Source organism: Macaca thibetana, chromosome 16, assembly GCF_024542745.1.
Source record: "Macaca thibetana thibetana isolate TM-01 chromosome 16, ASM2454274v1, whole genome shotgun sequence".
NCBI lineage: Eukaryota > Metazoa > Chordata > Mammalia > Primates > Cercopithecidae > Macaca > Macaca thibetana.
In genome coordinates this window covers 57978043-57996612 of record NC_065593.1, presented here as the reverse complement: position 1 = coordinate 57996612, position 18570 = coordinate 57978043, and the positions used below count along the sequence as shown (strand labels likewise).

The 18570-nt window shown below is 57.2% G+C and overlaps 2 protein-coding genes across 7 annotated transcripts in view; one reads left to right on the top strand and one right to left on the bottom strand.

The window, feature by feature from the left end:
• Positions 1-9204, top strand: part of SLC25A10 (solute carrier family 25 member 10) — a 101793-nt gene extending 92589 nt beyond the window's left edge. The window contains exons 2-12 of one of the 2 annotated variants that reach the window (XM_050764060.1): positions 702-920; positions 3355-3474; positions 3887-4001; positions 4095-4143; positions 4397-4438; positions 5204-5247; positions 5383-5453; positions 5777-5869; positions 6172-6249; positions 8050-8106; positions 8195-9204. In XM_050764060.1, coding sequence (XP_050620017.1) covers positions 828-920; positions 3355-3474; positions 3887-4001; positions 4095-4143; positions 4397-4438; positions 5204-5247; positions 5383-5453; positions 5777-5869; positions 6172-6249; positions 8050-8106; positions 8195-8296 — 864 coding nt within the window. In that variant the 5' untranslated portion in view covers positions 702-827 and the 3' untranslated portion in view covers positions 8297-9204. Of the gene's footprint in view, positions 1-701; positions 921-1024; positions 1171-3354; positions 3475-3886; positions 4002-4094; positions 4144-4396; positions 4439-5203; positions 5248-5382; positions 5454-5776; positions 5870-6171; positions 6250-8049; positions 8107-8194 lie in introns of those variants that run through there. The other variant, XM_050764061.1, reaches the window with a different exon arrangement.
• Positions 1-18570, bottom strand: part of OXLD1 (oxidoreductase like domain containing 1) — a 157610-nt gene that overhangs the window by 52156 nt on the left and 86884 nt on the right. The window contains exon 1 of one of the 5 annotated variants that reach the window (XM_050764093.1): positions 11258-11261. The exons of the other annotated variants lie outside the window; for them this stretch is intronic. The gene's annotated coding sequence lies outside the window, so the exon portion shown is untranslated. Of the gene's footprint in view, positions 1-11257; positions 11262-18570 lie in introns of those variants that run through there. 5 annotated transcript variants of the gene reach the window in all.

The window sequence follows — 18570 nt, the reverse complement described above, 5'->3', positions numbered from 1 at the left end:
CCAGACCAGAACTGAGCGGGAGCTCCCGGTCATCTGTGTGTGGGAAAGGAGGCAAGTCCTTCGTAACCGCCATTTTCTCCCAGTTTTCATTCAATCTGGCCCCAAGCAGGTTCTTTTTTTCCGAGATGGAGTCTCGCTCTGTCGCCCAGGCTGGAGTGCAGTGGCGCGATCTCAGCTTACTGCAACCTCCTCTCCCGGATTCAAGCGATTCTACTGCCTGAGCTTCCTGAGTAGCTGGGATTGCAGCAGTGAGCCACCGCGCCCGGCTCCCGAAGCCGGTTTTCTGCTCTCTTGCAGTTGGGCCGGGGCTGAGCCCTCGTGGGGGCAGGGGTTGCAGACCAGTGGACGCAGGGCTCACGCCGCACACACGTGGCCCCCGCCGGATGACTCACGAGCCAGCGCCTGCGCGGCGGGTTGGCCACGGCGGGGGGCAGGTTCAGGGCCAGGGGCCGGGCCTCTTGGGGATTGGCAGGGCGCCCGCCGCGGTCCCGTGAGCCTGGGGCCGGTTCCCGGGCGGTGGCCTTCAGCGCCGCGCTCCAGCCCGGGGAGGGGAGGACGCCACGCAGCAGCCCCGGAGCACCCGCGCGTCCCCAGGCTGGGCCCACCGCGCTCGGCGCCCCTCCGCGGCCGCTTTAAGGCGCCGGGCACGCCTCCATCGCTGGGGGCGTGGCCTAGAGGTCCCGCCCCCGGGGCACGCGCGCGCATTGGCTGTGCGGGGTGCGGGCGCGCGGGCGGCGCTTTGAACCGCGCGCGGGGCGCGGGGCGCTGCGGGTCAGTCCACGCCGGGGTCGGGCCGGGGTCGGGCTGGAGTTGGGCTCTTCTGGGCCATGGCGGCCGAGGCGCGCGTGTCGCGCTGGTACTTCGGGGGGCTGGCCTCCTGCGGGGCCGCCTGCTGCACGCACCCGCTGGACCTGCTCAAGGTGAGGCCGGGCCCCGGAACGCGGGGAGGATGGGACCTTGGCGCCGCCCAGACGGTTGCAACGGCAGCAGCCCGGCCCCACGCACCCGCGGATCGCTGCGCCCGGGGCCCCCTCCTGGAGACACCGAGGAGGCCCCCGACGCCCGGGTGACCGATCCCGGGTGTCCCTCGGCTGTTGGCCGCCGAGCTCGAGGCCTGCAGGGCGCAGCCGGGCTCCCCAGCTTCCCGACCGGCTTCCCAATTCTCAGCAGGTGACGATCCAGCCCCAGCTCTGCACTTTAATATCTGGTGACCTTCGGCAAGTCACTTGGCCTGTCTGAGCTACCCACCCCCGTACATTGAAGAACACTCTTTCCGCCCAGTTGGCAGTTGTGGGGGGAGTTCTGTGAGGTGCACAGGTGTTGGCATCTGGAGGCGTGCTGGCTGTAGCAGACCCAGGGCATGGGCCAAGCCGCCCCCCACCCAGGGGTGCTTAGCACACCGCCGGACGTGGCCCTGGGCAAGTGGGGTGACCCTGCGCCCCGGCTTTGGGCTGCTTCCTCCGGAGAAAGCTGGGTGGGCACTGGAAGCAATGTTAGGACCAGCACACCCCCAGGAGAGATGCGGGAGACCCCGCATGCGTGTGGTCCTGGCTCTATGAGAGTGGGCATTTCTCAGCACGAGAAGCAGCCACAGTTCTCTTACTTTTTTTTTTTTTTAAAAGCTTATGGGGCAAAATAAGACAGAGCTCTCCTTGTTTCCCAGGGACAGCCAAGGGGCGTTGTTTTCTGACCCTGTCTTGCCACAGAGAACAAAGAAGAAAGGGCCTAAGGCATTGCACAGTCTGCCCAGCGGGCCCTGCCCTGTGAACCTGGCTGTGGTCACTGGGCAGCCACCCGTCTGGGGGACCTTTATTTTAGCAGCCTGCCCAGGGGACTTGTATTCCAGCAGCTTTTGAGGGGACTGGCTTTACTAACGAGCAACATTGCTGGCCACTGTGTGAAGGCCAAGTGAGCAGATGTGGGCGTCTTGGGGTACCTGAGACCTCGCTGGTCCTGGGAGAGGCCTGCAGAGCTCCCAGGCCACAGGCAGCCAGGGCCAATGAGATGCAGTCCCAGCGACAGGAAGGCACTGGCGTGGGCAGGAGGAGCCCCTCCTTGGCATCTGGCTCTTCCTTTCCTCCTGGGCGCCGCACAGGTGCCCCTCCCCCGAGGGCCTCTCCCACGGGCCCTCTGGGTGTTGAAGGCCCTCTGAGCCTCACTGCCTCTTGGCCCCGCCCCATCAGGCACTCTTTGGCTGCAGAACACTCTGGGGGAGGCAGGGAAGGCAGCCCGTGTGGAGGCGGGACTGCCCTCTGGCCTGGGAGGGTGGAAGAAGCCAGCTGCTGGCAGCATATGGGGCTGTGGTCAGGGTGTGCCCCTGAGGACTGCTCACCAGGGCTCTCTGGCTGTGGAAAGATCGTTTTAAAGCTTCTTGATCACTCTGTCCCATGTCCCTACAATCCCTACTGTGGCATCTGGCCTGGACAGGGGCTACTGCCTGTGTGGCCCAGTCCCTCTGTTCTGCTGGGCTAGCACAACGGGAGGCCCCTCTCTGTCCCCACCCATCTTTGCCGCCCCCCTGGGTTTGCGTGACAGGGGCCGCGTGTGTGCAGGTCACACTGAGCAGTGGATGGGTTTCTTTGGGGTCAGTGCTGGGAGTGGGACCCAGGAGCTGGGATCCTGGGCCAGATGCTGGCCTTCCTTTCTGGCCCTGGCCCACCCCGCTTCTGCCTGGAGCTCTCAGCTGGCCAGGCCAGGAGGCAGAGGTCCTATGAGTGGTGGAGGCCAACGGAATGGGAGGTTGTCAGGCTGATGGCCCCCGAGTGCCTGCCCGCAGCTCCTAGGTGCTTTGCGGAGGAGGCTGCTATGCCCTGCGGCCAGCTGCATCATCCCCTTGTCCGCTGCTGAGCTCTTGCTGCCTTTCAAGGCCTTCTGGCTACCTCCTCAGTCTCCCATGGTCCTGCAGGCTCCCTGGCCGTTTCTGAGTCCCCGTAAACGTTTGTCCCTCTTGAGACATGGTGTGGTGGATAAAAAGGAGGGCTCTGGGGTCTCCTCGCTGGGCCCAAATCCTGATGGCGCCAGCGAGTGCGTTACCGCTCCGTGCCTCAGTTTCCTCATCTGCAGAAGGAGAATGGCAAGCCCCTGAGGCCAGTGCAGCCAGGACTCAGGTGCAGTGCAGGCGCCCGCGGGGCTCACGGGCACTCTCAGTTCCATGGCCTCTGGCTCCATGTCCGCTGATGTGGTTGCTGTTGGAAAGCAATGGTGTGAGCTGGTTCCAAGCGGGGGTCTGGAGTCCCCGGGCAGGGCCGTGGGCGGCCTTATCACTGTCTCCTGCCTCACTTTCCGCCTCTCTGGATGGACCTGGCACCGATCCCTTGGGGTCGCTGTGGGGTCTGAGAACACTCGCTCCCACAGGTGCATCTGCAGACGCAGCAGGAGGTGAAGCTGCGCATGACGGGCATGGCACTGAGGGTGGTGCGCACCGACGGCATCCTGGCGCTCTACAGCGGCCTGAGCGCCTCGCTGTGCAGACAGGTGTGCGGTGGGTGCCAGTCTCGGACTCCCCACGACCCCTCGGGGCTCCCATACGGGCTCAGTCCTGCAGTGGGCATCCAAGCTATTTCCATCTCTGTTTCAAGACTTTGTGCAAGGAAGGACCTACCAGGCCGAGAGTTGGTGACCCCAGGGTGGGCCTTCCATGGGCAGCCACCCAGTTCTCAGGGCTGGGCCTGAGGCCGTCACTTACCGGTGGGGAAACTGAGGCCCAGGGAGGGAGAAAGCAGGGTGCAGCTCTAGATTTGTGAACTGGCTCAGCTGCATGCTGGCCCAATGGCCCCTCAGGGTCGCTGTGGACCCTTGGGCTGAGGGGGGCCTGGCTGGGCCAGGGTGGTGAGGCTGAGGGGTTTGGGGCGTGCCTACCCCTCCAAGCCGGGCCCTTCTCCCCCAGATGACCTACTCCCTGACTCGGTTCGCCATCTACGAGACTGTGCGGGACCGCGTGGCCAAGGGCAGCCAGGGGCCCCTCCCCTTCCACCAGAAGGTGTTGCTGGGCTCCATCAGCGGTGAGCTGCCGGGTGGGAGGGGCACGGGGCGGCCAGGTGGGCTGAGGATGCCACGTGTCATTCTGCTCGTCTCTGGGGTTTGTGTCACCGCAGGTTTAGCTGGAGGCTTCGTGGGGACGCCCGCGGACTTGGTCAACGTCAGGTTGGTGTCCCCTCCACCCTACCTGCAAGGCTAGGGCCTGCCAGGGCTGCTCGCAGGGTGGGGTCAGCCTGGAACAAGCCACTCAGACCCTGGTGTCCTGGGCATAGGAGGGTGGGTGTCCCTGAGCCCTGGCGTGCCCTGTCCTGTGGGCCCCGCTGACCAACATAAGCTCCCCTGCTGCCCGTGGGGCTCTGCCAGGGCTGCCCAGGCCCCTCAGCCTGCCTACCCCTCCCGCCACCTGCTTCTGTTTCAGGATGCAGAATGACGTGAAGCTGCCCCAGGGTCAGCGGCGCAAGTGAGTCATGGGCAGCCCTGCCTTCTCGGGGTGGTTGGGGTGCAGGAGGCTTGGGCGGGAGCAGACCCCCAGCTGCTGTGCCGTGACCTAGCCAGGACTCCAGCAGGCTGTGGTGCCTGTGTGGTCCATGGAGGGTCCTGACGGCTGTTCTGGACTCAGGGGTGTCACTCCGCCCCCCAGGACCTTTGGGTTCTTCCTGCGGGGAGAGCCTGGTTGGATTGCGGGCTGGGCCTGCTTGCACCTAGGGCGTTGAGTGCGGAGGTGAAGGCCGCAGGTGTGGAGAGAGCTCATGCAACAGAAACGCCTGAAGGAGGCACTGCCTCCCTGCCCAGCTCAGGGCAGCGGTACCCTCCTGCCATGGCCCGGGGCCTTTCTAGGGCCTGGGGTCCGCTCCAACTGTAGCGTGAGCCATTTCCCCGCCGCTTCCGAGGACCCCCGGGGAGTTCTGGCTTCTAGCTTTGCACACAGACTGTGTTCCCTCAGGACTCCCGGGGGCTGGCAGGCAGGAGGCCTGTGTTTGAGGAGCGGTGCCCATCCAGGGGCTCTGTTGGAAAAGACGGAACCTCCTCCCTGAGGGCCAGGCGGGGTGGACGGAGTGGCTGTGGGACGGTAGGACCAGCCTCAGATGTTCCCAGGGAGAGACCTTCAGGCCCATGAGGCCTCTGCTTCCTCAAGAACCCCCGGCCTGCAACAGGGCCTGGGAGGACCCTCTGTGGGAGCCAGTGGTCGGGGGAGTCTCATGTGGTCATTCTGTGTCCCCGGCAGCTACGCCCATGCGCTGGATGGCCTGTACCGCGTGGCTCGTGAAGGTGAGGGGCAGGTGCTGTGCACAGGCGAGGGTCTGGGGTTGCAGGCAGGGTGGGCAGCGCTGTGCAGGACTGGGCACCGAGGGATTTGGGCCAGGTGCCTGGCCTCACCCCTTGCCTCACCCCTTGCTTATGCAGAGGGTTTGAGGAGACTGTTCTCAGGTGCGACCATGGCGTCCAGCCGAGGGGCCTTAGTCACCGTGGGCCAGGTAGGCCTCCTGCGTGGGGTGGGTGTGGGCAGTGCCTGCGACCTCTGACCTCCATCTTGAGAGAGGCCATAGAACAAGGCACTGGGCACCAAGACCCTCCTGGGGAACCACCAGCTGTGGCCTTGGTGGGGCGGGATTGGGGGCATGGGTGGGTCAGGGCTGCAGCCTGTGAAGGACCTCGGGCAGGTGCCTCCCCTTTCTGGGCCTCACGGATGGACGGAGCAGGTGCTTGGCCATTGCCAGGTGGTGTTGCTTGGGGCACTGTGTGCTTTCCCTGAGCTGGGCCCCCCGCTGCAGCCCTGACCGCCCTTGTTCCCCTGCAGCTGTCCTGCTACGACCAGGCCAAGCAGCTGGTCCTTAGCACTGGCTACCTGTCTGACAACATCTTTACTCACTTTGTTGCCAGCTTTATTGCGGTAAGTGGCTGGCGTGGCTAGGGTGGGTGTCCCTGGGCCGGCCTTGGGAGCTGAGGGCACCCAGGATGGGGCGAGCGCTGGGGGAGGCGGGGGCCTCGGGCATCTGGCAGTCCCCCCCTGGGGCTCATAAGTGGGTGCTGGGGCTTTCAGAGCTCATGGGTCAGCCGGGTGCCCCCGCCAGCATGCTCCTGGCCTCCCCGGGAGTCAGGTTGAGGGGCTCTTTCTGGACTGGCATGCGGGTGGGATTCGGCAGTGGTGCCAGGGGTACCTGGCAGGCCGCTGGTGACGAGCCCCCTCCCCAGGGTGGATGTGCCACGTTCCTGTGTCAGCCCCTGGATGTGCTGAAGACCCGTCTGATGAACTCCAAGGGGGAGTATCAGGTGAGTGGGGCCTGTGCAGTCAGGCTGTGCAGCCCAGCGAGGCCCCTCACCTCTCCGGGACGCGGACACTCGCACTGGGAACCCGGGGAGGGTCCCCCTCCCTTCCAGTTGCCTATCTCTGCACAGCACTAGGCCTCGGAAGAGGAGTCGCGCCTTTGAGTGCCTTTGCCTTGTTTTTGTTTTTAAAGATTTCTTGGCCCAGCGCAGTGGCTCACGCCTGTAACCCCACACTTTGGGAGCCTGACGCGGGCAGACCACTTGAGTCTAGGAGTTCAAGACCCGCCTGGGCAATATACTGAAACCCCATCTCTACCAAAAATACAAAAATTAGGGGCCCGGTGCGGTGGCTCACGCTTATAATCCCAGCACTTTGGGAGGCCGAGGCGAGTGGATCACCTGAGGTCAGGAGTTCAAGACCAGCCTGGCCAACATGGAGAAATCCCATCTCTACTAAAAATACAAAAAATTAGCTGGGCGTGGTGTTGGGCGCCTGTAATCCCAGCTACTCGGGAGGCCAAGGCAGAAGAATCGCTTGAACCTGGGAGGCGGAGGTTGCAGTGAGCTGAGATCACACCATTGCACCCCAGCCTGGGCAACAAGAATGAAACTCCGTCTCAAAAACAAACGAACAAAAATTAGTCAGGCTCGGGGGCATGTGCCTCCCAGCTACACAGGAGGCTGAAGTGGGATAATCCGTTGAGCCCAGGAGGTCCAGGTGACAGTGAGCCAAGATTGTACCACTGCATTCCAGCCTGGGTGACAGAGTGAGACTCTGTTGTAAAACGTTTATTTTTGGCCAGGCATGGTGGCTTATGCCTGTAATCCTAACACTTTGGGAGGCCGAGGCGGGCAGATCACAAGGTCAGGAGTTGGAGACCAGCCTGACCAACATGGTGAAACCCTGTCTCTACTAAAAATACAAAAATTAGCCGGGCGAGGTGGCGGGTGCCTGTAGTCCCAGCTACTCGGGAGGCTGAGGCAGGAGAATTGCTTGAACTTGGGAGGCGAAGGTTGCAGTGAGCCGAGATTGCGCCACTGCACTCCAGCCTAGGCGACAGAGCGAGACTCTGTCTCAAAACAACAACAAAAAAAACCCTTTCTTTTCTTTTTTTTTTCCCCCTCACTGCAACCTCTGCCTCCTGGGATCAAGATGATTCTCCTGCCTCAGCCTCCCGAGTAGCTGGGATTAAAGGCACATGGCACGGTGCCCGGTGAAGTTTTCTATTTTTAGTAGAGACAAGGTTTCGCCATGTTTGCCAGGCTGGTTTTGAACTCCTGGCCTGAAGTGATCCGCCCGCCTCAGCCTCCCACAGTGCTGGGATTACAGGCGTGAGCCACTCTGCCCAGCCAAAGCATTTCTTTCACAGATTAACGGAGGTGGTGCTGCTCATGGCAGTTTGTGCCTCGTAAATGCTCTGGTTCTCCTCCCTCGGGCCCCCGCCAGCTCCATGGGGCTTCCACGTTTGCAGAGCCCATGGCTCTGTCCCTGCTCTTCTCCTTGACCCTGCCGTGCTGCATCCCTGGTTCTCATGGTTCTGTTCACAGCCCCCTCCGCCCGCTGGACCCTGGGCTGCACCCTTGGGCCCTCGTTGTACTGCATAAGCAAGCAGGGCGGCCATTGACCTGGCCGGTGCCTGCAGACCTGTGGTTACCTGTTACCAGCCAGCAGCTGCCACTCACACCCACAACCCACGTTGAGAGTCCCCAGGCCACCGTGCCTGGCTGGTGCCTGGGAGGGGATTTTCATTGCCCTGTGGGTGAGAAGCAGCCTTTTTGATTGTTTCACTGCGTTTTCTGCAGGGCGTTTTCCACTGCGCCGTGGAGACAGCGAAGCTCGGGCCTCTGGCCTTTTACAAGGTGCAGTGGTGGCGGCGGTGGCGGCTCGGGCAATGGGGAGCCAGTCCCTTCGGACTCTGTGTCTCTCACTTTCCCTGTCTCCCTCCAGGGCCTCGTCCCAGCTGGCATCCGCCTCATCCCCCACACCGTGCTCACTTTTGTGTTTCTGGAACAGCTACGCAAAAACTTTGGCATCAAAGTGCCATCCTGACCGGCCGTGGGAATGGCTGGGCTGCCAGGCCAGCTGCGCTAAGTTCTTCCAAAGAGTCCCAAGCCCAGCACCTGCTTCTGGGGCCGCAACCTCGCTGGCCATGGCCACCCGTCCTCCCCAGCAGGCCCCTGCTGTCCCCCCACCTGCTGGCTGAGCTCCTCCTGGCCTCGTCCCCTCTCAGCTGTAGCTGCACCCCCACCCCTGCTCTGGCTCCCAGGCTCTCCCGGCTGGGCGCTGCGTGGCCTTGCCCCTCCCGCTGGCAGCTCCTCAGGAGAACAGGGGCCACCAGAGGCTCATTTCTCCCCTCTCCTGGGCCGGGGAAGGGTATTTTCCCTGCCTCCTGCCTCTGAGGCCCAAAGCAGCATCTTCCAGCACTTTCCATCGAGGACTCGGGTGGCAGAGTGTGGGTGCAGCCTGGCTGTTGCTCACCCAAGTGCTAGCTGTGCACTTTGTGTCCGCTGAGAGCGACCAGACCTTCCGTGTCCTCGGGCAGCTGCAACTCCCCCCAAGACCCCGCGGCTGGGTGGGAGGAACAAACAACGCAGACCACGAGCGAGTGCCTGGGAGGGAGGGGCCCAGAGAGGTTTTGGAGCCATCACGGGTGAGGGTGAAGGGCCACCGAGGTCCCGCGCACCCCCATCCACCCCACAGTGGCTTTAACAGTTTTGCCAAAGCCTCTCCACTCACCAGCAGGCGGTCTCGTCTTCAGGGATTGTGCCGGCGTCCCGCTTGGCTCCCTGGGGGAATGGCCCAGGCGGGCTGCAGTTCCTCCTCAGGGTCTTCTCCCGACAAGGAGTCCCCCGGGTGGCTGCTGCATTCTCTGCTTCCCTAGTCGCTGGGCTTCGCCCCACCTGGGAAGGGCAGTGTGCTCTGTGGGGGGCTGCAGTCAATAAATGCCGGGAGCTGCCGCGTCTGTTCCTGCCTGCCCCGCCCGCCTGCCGGCTGCCTTGCTGTCCAGACCAGCAGGACCCCCTGCACCCCGTAAGGAGGACAAGGCCACGGCCTTTTGGGGAGGAGCCAGGGTCCTCGCTGTGCATTTGGGAGGCCTTTGGGCGAAGGAATTGTTTAAGTAGGAGGAACCAAAACTGGTGTTGGGGGGAAGGGAACGAGACGAGGAGTCTGGGGTTGAGGGGTCTCAGGCAGTGTAGAGACTGGACTGCATGGGGCCACCCCCATGCAAGCACTAATTGCACCCAACAGCAAGCACTAATTGTTTTTTTGAGACAGGATCTGGCTCTGTCATTCAGGCTGCAGTGCAGTGGCACAATCTTGGCTTACTAACCTGGGCCCCCTGGGCTCAAACCAGTCTTCTACCTCAGCCTTCTAAATAGCTGGTGCTATGGGTGTGTGCCACCACACGTGGCCAATTTTTGTATGTTTTTGTAGAATTGGGGTCTCACTGTGTTACCCAGGCTGATCCCAAACTCCTGAGCTCAGGGGATCTGCCTACCTTGGCCTCCCAAAGATGCCCTTTTTTTTTTAAGACAGGGTCTTACTGTGTTGCTCAGGCTGGAGTGCAGTGGTGCAAATAGCCTGTAGTCCCAGCTACTTGGAAGGCTGAGGTGGGATCGCTTAAGCCTGCAGGTTCAAGGCTGCAGTGAGCTGTGATCGCAGCACCGCACTCCAACCTGGGTGACAGAATGAGACCCCATTTCAAAAAAAGAATGTAATGGTGGGCTGGGTGTGGTCTCTCAGACTTGTAATCCCAGCACTGTGGGAGGCTGAGGCAAGATCTCTTGAGCCCAGGAATTCGAGACTAGCTTGGACAATATGGTGAGACCCCCATCTGTACAGAAAATTTAAAACTTAGCTGGGCGTCATGGCACGCACTTGTAGTCCCAGCTACTTGAGAGGCTGAGGTGAGAGGATTACTTGAGCCCAGGAGATTTAGGCCACAGTCAGCCATGATTGTGCCACTGCACTCCAGCCTGGACAACAGAGCAAGACCCTGTCTCAGAAAAAAAAAAAAAAAACTTTGATATTCTCAAATACCCATTCAGTGCTCAAATTTCTCTGACCGCCATGTGCATTTTGTGAAGAGCTGGTTTTGTTTGAACTGGAGATCAGCGGGAGGTCTGAGGTTTGTACATGGTACCCACTGCCCAGGTTGGAAATTCACAGCCAGGGACGGGGTGGGTAGGTTCAGGGGGACAGCTGCTGCTTCCTGAGAAACCAGGTGGTTCAGAAAGGCAGCTCTGGCCAGCAAATGCCAAAAACTGCAGATGCAGGGACCACATTCTCAGAGCTGCTTTGATGGGAGCACTGGAGGAAGTGGCCGTCCTACCAGGGTCACCCCGGAGGCTGGCATCACCCGCAGCCCTTCCCTGCTGTCAGCCCCACTGGGACAGTGCCAGTCAGGGGATGAAAGTTCCCAGTCTGGTTTGGCAGGGCCAGGCCTGGCAGTGGACCACCGCAGGGCAGGGTGCAGAGGGTGGGGCGGGAGAGGAGGCCAGTGGGCAGAGCTCCCTACCCACCCTCCACAGAAGCCCCAGCTCCCCAGGGCCAGGGTACAGGCCCAGGGTAGGGGTAGGTCAGAGGGAATGTCAGTCCTGGGGTTTCACGGCCCTTACCCCACAGGCCCTGCAGACTACCTGGTGCGAAGGCCAGAAGACGGTCAGTTTCACGCTTGGGCGCCAGGGACAGAGCTGGACCCAGCTGAGTCAGCATTTCAGCAGTCACCTGCTGAGTCAGCAGTCACCTCTGTGCCTTTTTTTTTTTTTTTCCTTTCCTCCTTTTGGATGGAGTTTTGCTTTGTCGCCCAGGCTGGAGTGCAGTGGTGAGGTCTCGGCTCACTGCAACCTCCACCTACCGGGTTCAGGTGATTTTCATTTCTCAGCCTCTTGACTAGCTGGGACTACAGGTGCACACCACCAAGCCTGGCTCCTTTTTGTATTGTTAGTAGAGACAAGGTTTCACCATGTTGGCCAGGCTGGTCTCGAGCTCCTGACCTCAAGTTATCCGCCCCCCTCAGCCTCCCCAAAAGTGCTGGGATTACAGGCATGAGCCACCACACCCGGCCTCCATGCATTTTTTTTTTAAGTGACTTCCTAGTTTACAGAAAGTTACACAATAATCATTTATTGTCAAGAAATTTCAACAAGGATGCCAAGACAATTCAGTGGGGAAAGAAAAGTCTCTTCTCCCAGTGCAGGGGCTCACGCCTGGAATCCCAGCACTTTGGGAGTCCGAGGCAGGTGGATCATCTAAGGTCGGGAGTTTGAGACCAGCCTGGCCAACATGGTGAACCCCCGTCTCTACTAAAAATAGCAAAAAATTGCCCAAGCATGGTGGAGCACACCAGTCCCAGCTACTCGGGAGGCTGAGGCGGGAGAATCGCTTGAACCCGCAAGGCAGAGGTTGCAGTGAATCAAGATTGCACCACTGCACTCCAGCCCTGGGCAACGAGAGCAAAACTGTCTCAAAAAAAAAAAAAAAACTTTAAAGGACACTATCAGGAAAGAGGGAGACAGCCTGCGTAATGGGAGGAAATCTCTGTAAATCATATCAGATAAGGGACTATGGTCTAGAATATTTAAGAAAACTTTTTTTTTTTTTTTTTTTTTGAGACGGAGTCTTGCTCTGTCGCCCAGGCTGGAGTGCAGTGGCGCGATCTCGGCTCACTGCAAGCTCCACCTCCCGGGTTCACGCCATTCTCCCGCCTCAGCCTCCCGAGTAGCTGAGACTACAGGCGCCCGCCACCACGCCCGGCTAGTTTTTTGTATTTTTAGTAGAGACGGGGTTTCACCGTGTTAGCCAGGATAGTCTCGATCTCCTGACCTCGTGATCCACCCGCCTCGGCCTCCCAAAGTGCTGGGATTACAGGCTTGAGCCACCGCGCCCGGCCAAGAAAACTCTTACAAGAAAGAATTTTGTTATTGACACAGGATGGGAACGAAGGTATACAAATGGCCAATAAACACATGAGAAACCACTCAGCATTATCAGTTATTAAGGGAATGCAAATCAAAACCACCATGAGATGCCGTAACATCCACTAGGCTAAAATCAAAAGGACAGACGTTGGCAAGTGTTAGTGAGGCTGTGGAGAAATTGGAACCATCCAGCACTGCTGGGAATGGAAGGTGGTGTGGCCGCTGTGGAAAAGAATTTGGCAGTTCTTCAAAGCGTTAAACATAGAGTTGCCATCTAACCCAATAATTCCATGTCTCTGTATGTACAAAGAGGAAATAAAATGTATTTATAGAAACTTGGACACAAATGGAGATGGGCGTAGCGGTGCGTGCTTGTAGCCCCAGCTAGCCAGGAGTCTAAGGTGGAAAGATCTTTTGAGCCCAGTAGTTCAAGACTAGCCTGGGCAAGTTAGTGAGACTCCATCTCTACAACAATTTTTTTAAAAATTAGCTGGGCGTGGAAGCACATGCCCGTGCTGTTTGGGAGGCTGAGGTGGGAGGATCGCTTGAGCCCGGAAGGTGGAGGCTGCAATGAGCTGAGATTGCACCACTGCACTCCAGCCTGGGCAGCAGAGTGAGACTCTGTCTCAATAAACAAAGAAGAGGCCGGACGCAGTGGCTCAAGCCTGTAATCCCAGCACTTTGGGAGGCCGAGACGGGCGGATCACGAGGTCAGGAGATCGAGACCATCCTGGCTAACACGGTGAAACCCCGTCTCTACTAAAAAAATAAAAAAAAAAAAACTAGCCGGGCGAGGTGGCGGGCGCCTGTAGTCCCAGCTACTCCGGAGACGGAGGCAGGAGAATGGCGTGAACCCGGGAGGCGGAGCTTACAGTGAGCTGAGATCCGGCCACTGCACTCCAGCCTGGGCGACAGAGCAAGACTCCGTCTCAAAATAAATAAATAAATAAATAAACAAAGAAGCACAATGAAACTATAGGGTCGGGCGCAGTGGCTCACACCTGTAATCCCAGCATTTTGGGAGCCTGAAGCGGGCGAATCCTGAGGTTAGGAGTTCAAGACCAGCCTGACCAACATGGTGAAACCTTGTCTCTACTAAAAACACAAAAAATTAGCTGGGTGTGGTAGTGGGCACCTGTAATCCCAGCTAAGGCTGAGGCGGGAGAATCGCTTGAACCCGGGAGGCGGAGGTTACAGTGAGCCAAGATCGCACCACTGCAGTTTAGCCTGGGTGACAGTGCGAGACTCCATCTCCAAAAAAAAAAAAAAAAAAGAAAGAAAATGTAGTGTTTAGGACACATACTGAGGTGGTAAAACAAAAAAGGGGGAAAAATTCCCATAAAGTCAGAGGGTGTGGGCTGGAAAACCTGTAACTGGGAGGTGGCACCAGTGGTTTCTGAAAGCTTCTGGAATCTGGCTCTGCTCCCCACCATGGCCTGGGCATCACCAATCACTTGACTCTCCGTATTTCCTTTTTTTTTTTGAGACGAAGTTTCACTCTTGTTGCCCAGGCTGGAGTGCAGTGGTACGATCTCGGCTCACTGCAACCTTCGCCTCCCGGGTTCAAGCAATTCTCTTGCCTCAGCCTCCCGAGTAACTGGGATTATAGGCGCCTGCCACCACGCCCAGCTAATTTTTGTATTTTTAGTAGAGACAGGGTTTTGCCATGTTGGCCAGGCTGGTCTCGAACTCCTGACCTCAGGTGATCGACCCGCCTTGGCCTCCCAAAGTGCTGGGATTATAGGTGTGAGCCACTGCGCCCGGCCTGAACCTCATACCTTAAAACTATTTTTTGTGTGTGACTGGTGCAGTGACTCACGCCTGTGATCCCAGCACTTTGGGAGGCTGCTTCGGGCGGATCATCTGAGGTCAGAAGTTCGAGACCAACCTGACCAACATGGAGAAACCTTGTCTCTACTAAAAATACAAAATTAGCTGGGTGTGGTGGTGCGTGCCTGTAATCCCAGCTACTTGGGAGGCTGAGGCAGGAGAATCACTTGAACTCAGGAGGCGGAGGTTACAGTGAGCCAAGATCACGCTACTGCACTCCAGCCTAGGGAACAAGAGCGAAACTCCATCTCAAAAACAACAACAAAAAATAATAATAATAATTTTTTTTGAGATGGGGTCTCACTTTGTTACCCAGGCTGGAGTGAGATGGCACGATAATAGCTCCCTGCAGCTGGAACTTCTAGGCTCAAGTGATCCTCTGGCCTTGGCCTCCCATAGCCCTGGGGCAGCAGGCATGAGCCACGGCCCAGCTAGTTTTCTGAAGTTATGGAGATTTTTATTGCAGTCTCATAACTGCTGCACTTTTGTGAACCACTGCATGAACGTCTGAGAACACGTGTTGCCTCTCGGTTACACAGTTTAATTTAGGTATTCATGACTTTTTGATGAGGCATGCTAATTGTAATGTGCAAATTTTTTTTTTTTTTTTTTTTTTGAGACAAGTTTTCACTCTTGTTGCCCAGGCTGGAGTGCAATGGCTCAGTCTAGGCTCACTGCAGCCTCCGCCTCCCAGGTTCAAGTGACTCTCCTGCCTCAGCCTCCCGAGTAGCTGGGACTACAGGCACCCACCACCACGCCTGGCTAATTTTTGTATTTTTAGTAGAGACAGGGTTTCACTATGTTGGCCAGCTGGTCTCGAACTCCTGACCTCAGGTGATCTGCCTGCCTTGGCCTCCCAGAGTGCTGGGATGACAGGCATGAACCACCGGGCCCAGCCGTAATGTTTAAATCTTATATGTCCTTGTTTGGTTGTGTTGAGCCAACCTTGTAAATTCTGAGATTGCATGTGAAGGTCTCTCCCTGTGTTTCTGGATCTGTCCAACCTCTGTGTACCTCAGTCCTTCCTGACGTGATCCAGCCCTGTGTCTACACTTGCTGCTTTAGTCTCAGGTAAACATCTTAGTGACACAGAGCCCACCAGTCTGCCCAGACGGGAGAGGTGGGTGAGTGGTGGCAAACCATGTGACCCAGTTCTTTTTTTTTTTTTTTCTTGAGATGGAGTTTCGCTCCTGCTGCCCAGGCTGGAGTGCAGTGGCATCATCTTGACTCACTGCAATCTCCACCTCCTGGTTCAAATGATTCTCCCGCCTCAGCCTCCCAAGTAGCTGGGATTACAGGCATGCACCACCATGCCCGGCTAATTTTGTATTTTTAGTAGAGATGGCATTTCACCATGTTGGCCAGGCTGGTCTTGAACTCCTGGCCTCAAATGATCTGCCCACCTCGGCCTCCCAAAGTGCTGGGATTACAGGTATGGGTCACCGTGCCCAGCCTCCATGTGACCCAGTTCTGATGGCAAGACATGAGGGGAGGTGCCTTGGGAGCCCCGATGCAATTGAGGCTCTGTGGACACACTTCTGATGGTCACACAGTTACATAAGGCAGACCGTTCTTTTTTTCAGTAATGGAATATTCTTTCTAGGTCCTATGTAATCATCGTTGTCTTCACTTCTATTTTGTCTGATGTTAATATCACCGCACCTGCTGCCTTGTGCTCTGCCTTTCTGGGTCATTTTGGTTTGGGTGTGCATAAATACTCATGTGGCGATTCAGGCTGAACGCAGTGGCTCACACCTGTAATCCCAGCACTTTGGGGGGCCGAAGCAGGTGGATCACTTGAGGTCAGGAGTTCAAGACCAGCCTGGCCAACATGGTGAAACCCCATCTCTCCTAAAAAATCAAAAAAATTAGCTGTGTGTGGTGACGCGCACCTGTAGTCCCAGCTACTCGGGAGGCTGAGACTGCAGTGAGCCAAGATTGCGCCACTGTATTCCAGCCTGGGCTACAGAGCTAAACTCCATCTCAAAAATAAATACATAATAAATAAAATAATAAAATAAATAGTCATATGATGCTTCAGGCCATTTGACATCCTGTCCCCCCCACTTAGTAAAATGCCTGCTATTTTGTTGGAGCAGTCACCAGCCCACCCCAGTCCTTGGGCCTCAGGGACACCAGGGCCCGACCCCAGCTCCCAGCATGAATGGGGTTGGTTTAAACCAGTCGGCATGGCCCACAGTGATTGGTTTAGGCATGGGCCTGTCACCCAAACTGGGCCAATGATATGTAAGAAGATGTTTATTGTAGCTTCTGGGATGCAAGCTTCTCTGTCAGCTGTCGGTTGGGCAAGGACGACAGTCCCAGCCCTACCGGTGGAAGCTCTGCTCCTGTCATGTGTGAACCACACAGCAAATGGCCTTGGAGGCTGCTGGCAGCCATCTTGTGACCATGAGGCAAGTCAGCCTCGGCCGAAGCCGACGACAGGAAGACAATGAGGAGAGGGAGAAAGAGCTGATCGTTGGTGTGTATCGGCGGTGACATGCTGCCGCCTCTCTGGAAACCGGGTTCATGATACTCTTCCTGGTATCTTCTCTTGCTTGCTCTGCTGGCTTTGGGCCCGAGTTTTACTTCCTGGATGTATTGTGTGTGCCTGTTTTGTGGAGCTGGTTTTGCTCCTGGGTTTGTTGACTCTTGGGTGTCTGCGATTTTTTCTTTTTTTCCTTTGTTTTTGGTGGGGACAGAGTCTCACACTGTCACCCAGGCCGGAGTGCAGTGACCTGATCTTGGCTCAGTGCAACCTCTGCCACCAGGGTTCAAGTAATTCTTCTGCCTCAGCCTCCCGAGTAGCTGGGACTGCAGGCGCAGGCGCCTGCCAGGGTGGATTTTTATACTTTCAGTAGAGACGAGGTTTTGCCATGTTGGCCAGGCTGGTCTTGAACTCCTAACCTCAGGTGATCTGCCCACCTCCGCCTCCCAAAGTGCTGGGATGATAGGCATGAGTCACCGTACCCGGCATTTTTTGTTTGTTTGTTTGTTTGTGACGGAGTCTCGCTCTGTCGTCCAGGCTAGAGTATGGTGGTGCAATCTCGGCTCACTGCAAGCTCTGCCTCCCAGGTTCACGCCATTCTCCTGCCTCAGCCTCCCCAGTAGCTGGGACTACAGGCGCCGCCACCACACCCGGCTAATTTTTTGTATTTTTAGTAGAGATGGGGTTTCACCATGTTAGCCAGGATGGTCTCGATCTCTTGACCTCATGATCCGCCCGTCTCAGCCTCCCAAAGTGCTGGGATTACAGGCGTGAGCCACCGCGCCCGGCCGAGGTCTGACGTTTCTTATATGCAGCTGACTTTAATTTATTAATAGTTTATCTAGGCTTTCTGCATCTACAGTCATGAAATAGATGTGTCTTTTAATTTTCATTTTGGAGTTGAGATCATGCTAGCCTTCTGTAAAAATTTCAAGACATGGATTTTTCTGTTCCATGAATGTTTGGTAAAAATTCACTGGTAAAACCAGTGAAAGCTGGCCAGGCGTGGCCAGCTCTTGATTCTTTCTAAATTCCTTTTCTTTTCTTTCTTTTCTTTTCTTTTTTTTTTTGAGATAGAGTCTCTGTTGCCCAGGCTGAAGTGCAGTGGCATGATCTTGGCTCACTGCAACCTCCGCCTCCTGAGTTCAAGCAATTCTCTTGCCTCAGCCTACTGAGTGGCTGGGATTATAGGCACGTGCCACTAGGCACAGCTAATTTTTGTATTTTTAGTAGAGACGGAGTTTCACCATGTTGGTCAGGCTGGTCTTGAACTCCTGACCTTGTGATCCGCCTGCCTTAGCCTCCCAAAGTGCTGGGATTACAGGTGTGAGTCACTGTAACCGGCCTAACTAAATAATGAAATAGTGCCTTTTTTTTTTTTTTTTTTTTTTTTTTGAGACAGAGTCTCGCTCTGTTGCCCAGGCTGGAGTGCAGTGGTGTAATCTCAGCTCACTGCAAGCTCCACCTCCCGGGTTCAGGCCATTCTTCCGTCTCAGCCTCCTGAGTAGCTGGGACTACAGGTGTCCGCTACCACGCTCGGCTAATTTTGTTTTTTTTTTTTGTTTTTTTTTTTTTTGAGATGGAGTCTCGCTCTGTCGCCCAGGCTGGAGTGCAGTGGCCGGATCTCAGCTCACTGCAAGCTCCGCCTCCCGGGTTTGCGCCATTCTCCTGCCTCAGCCTCCCGAGTAGCTGGGACTACAGGCGCCCGCCACCTCGCCCGGCTAGTTTTTTGTATTTTTTTTTTTTTTTTTTTTTTTGAGACGGAGTCTCGCTCTGTCACCCAGGCTGGAGTGCAGTGGCGCAATCTCGGCTCACTGCAAGCTCCGCCTCCCGGGTTTACGCCATTCTCCGGCCTCAGCCTCCCGAGTAGCTGGGACTACAGGCGCCCGCCACTGCGCCCAGCTAATTTTTTTCTATTTTTAGTAGAGACGGGGTTTCACCATGGTCTCGATCTCCTGACCTCGTGATCCGCCCGCCTCGGCCTTCCAAAGTGCTGGGATTACAGGCGTGAGCCACCGCGCCCGGCCGTTTTTTGTATTTTTTTAGTAGAGACGGGGTTTCACCGTGTTAGCCAGGATGGTCTC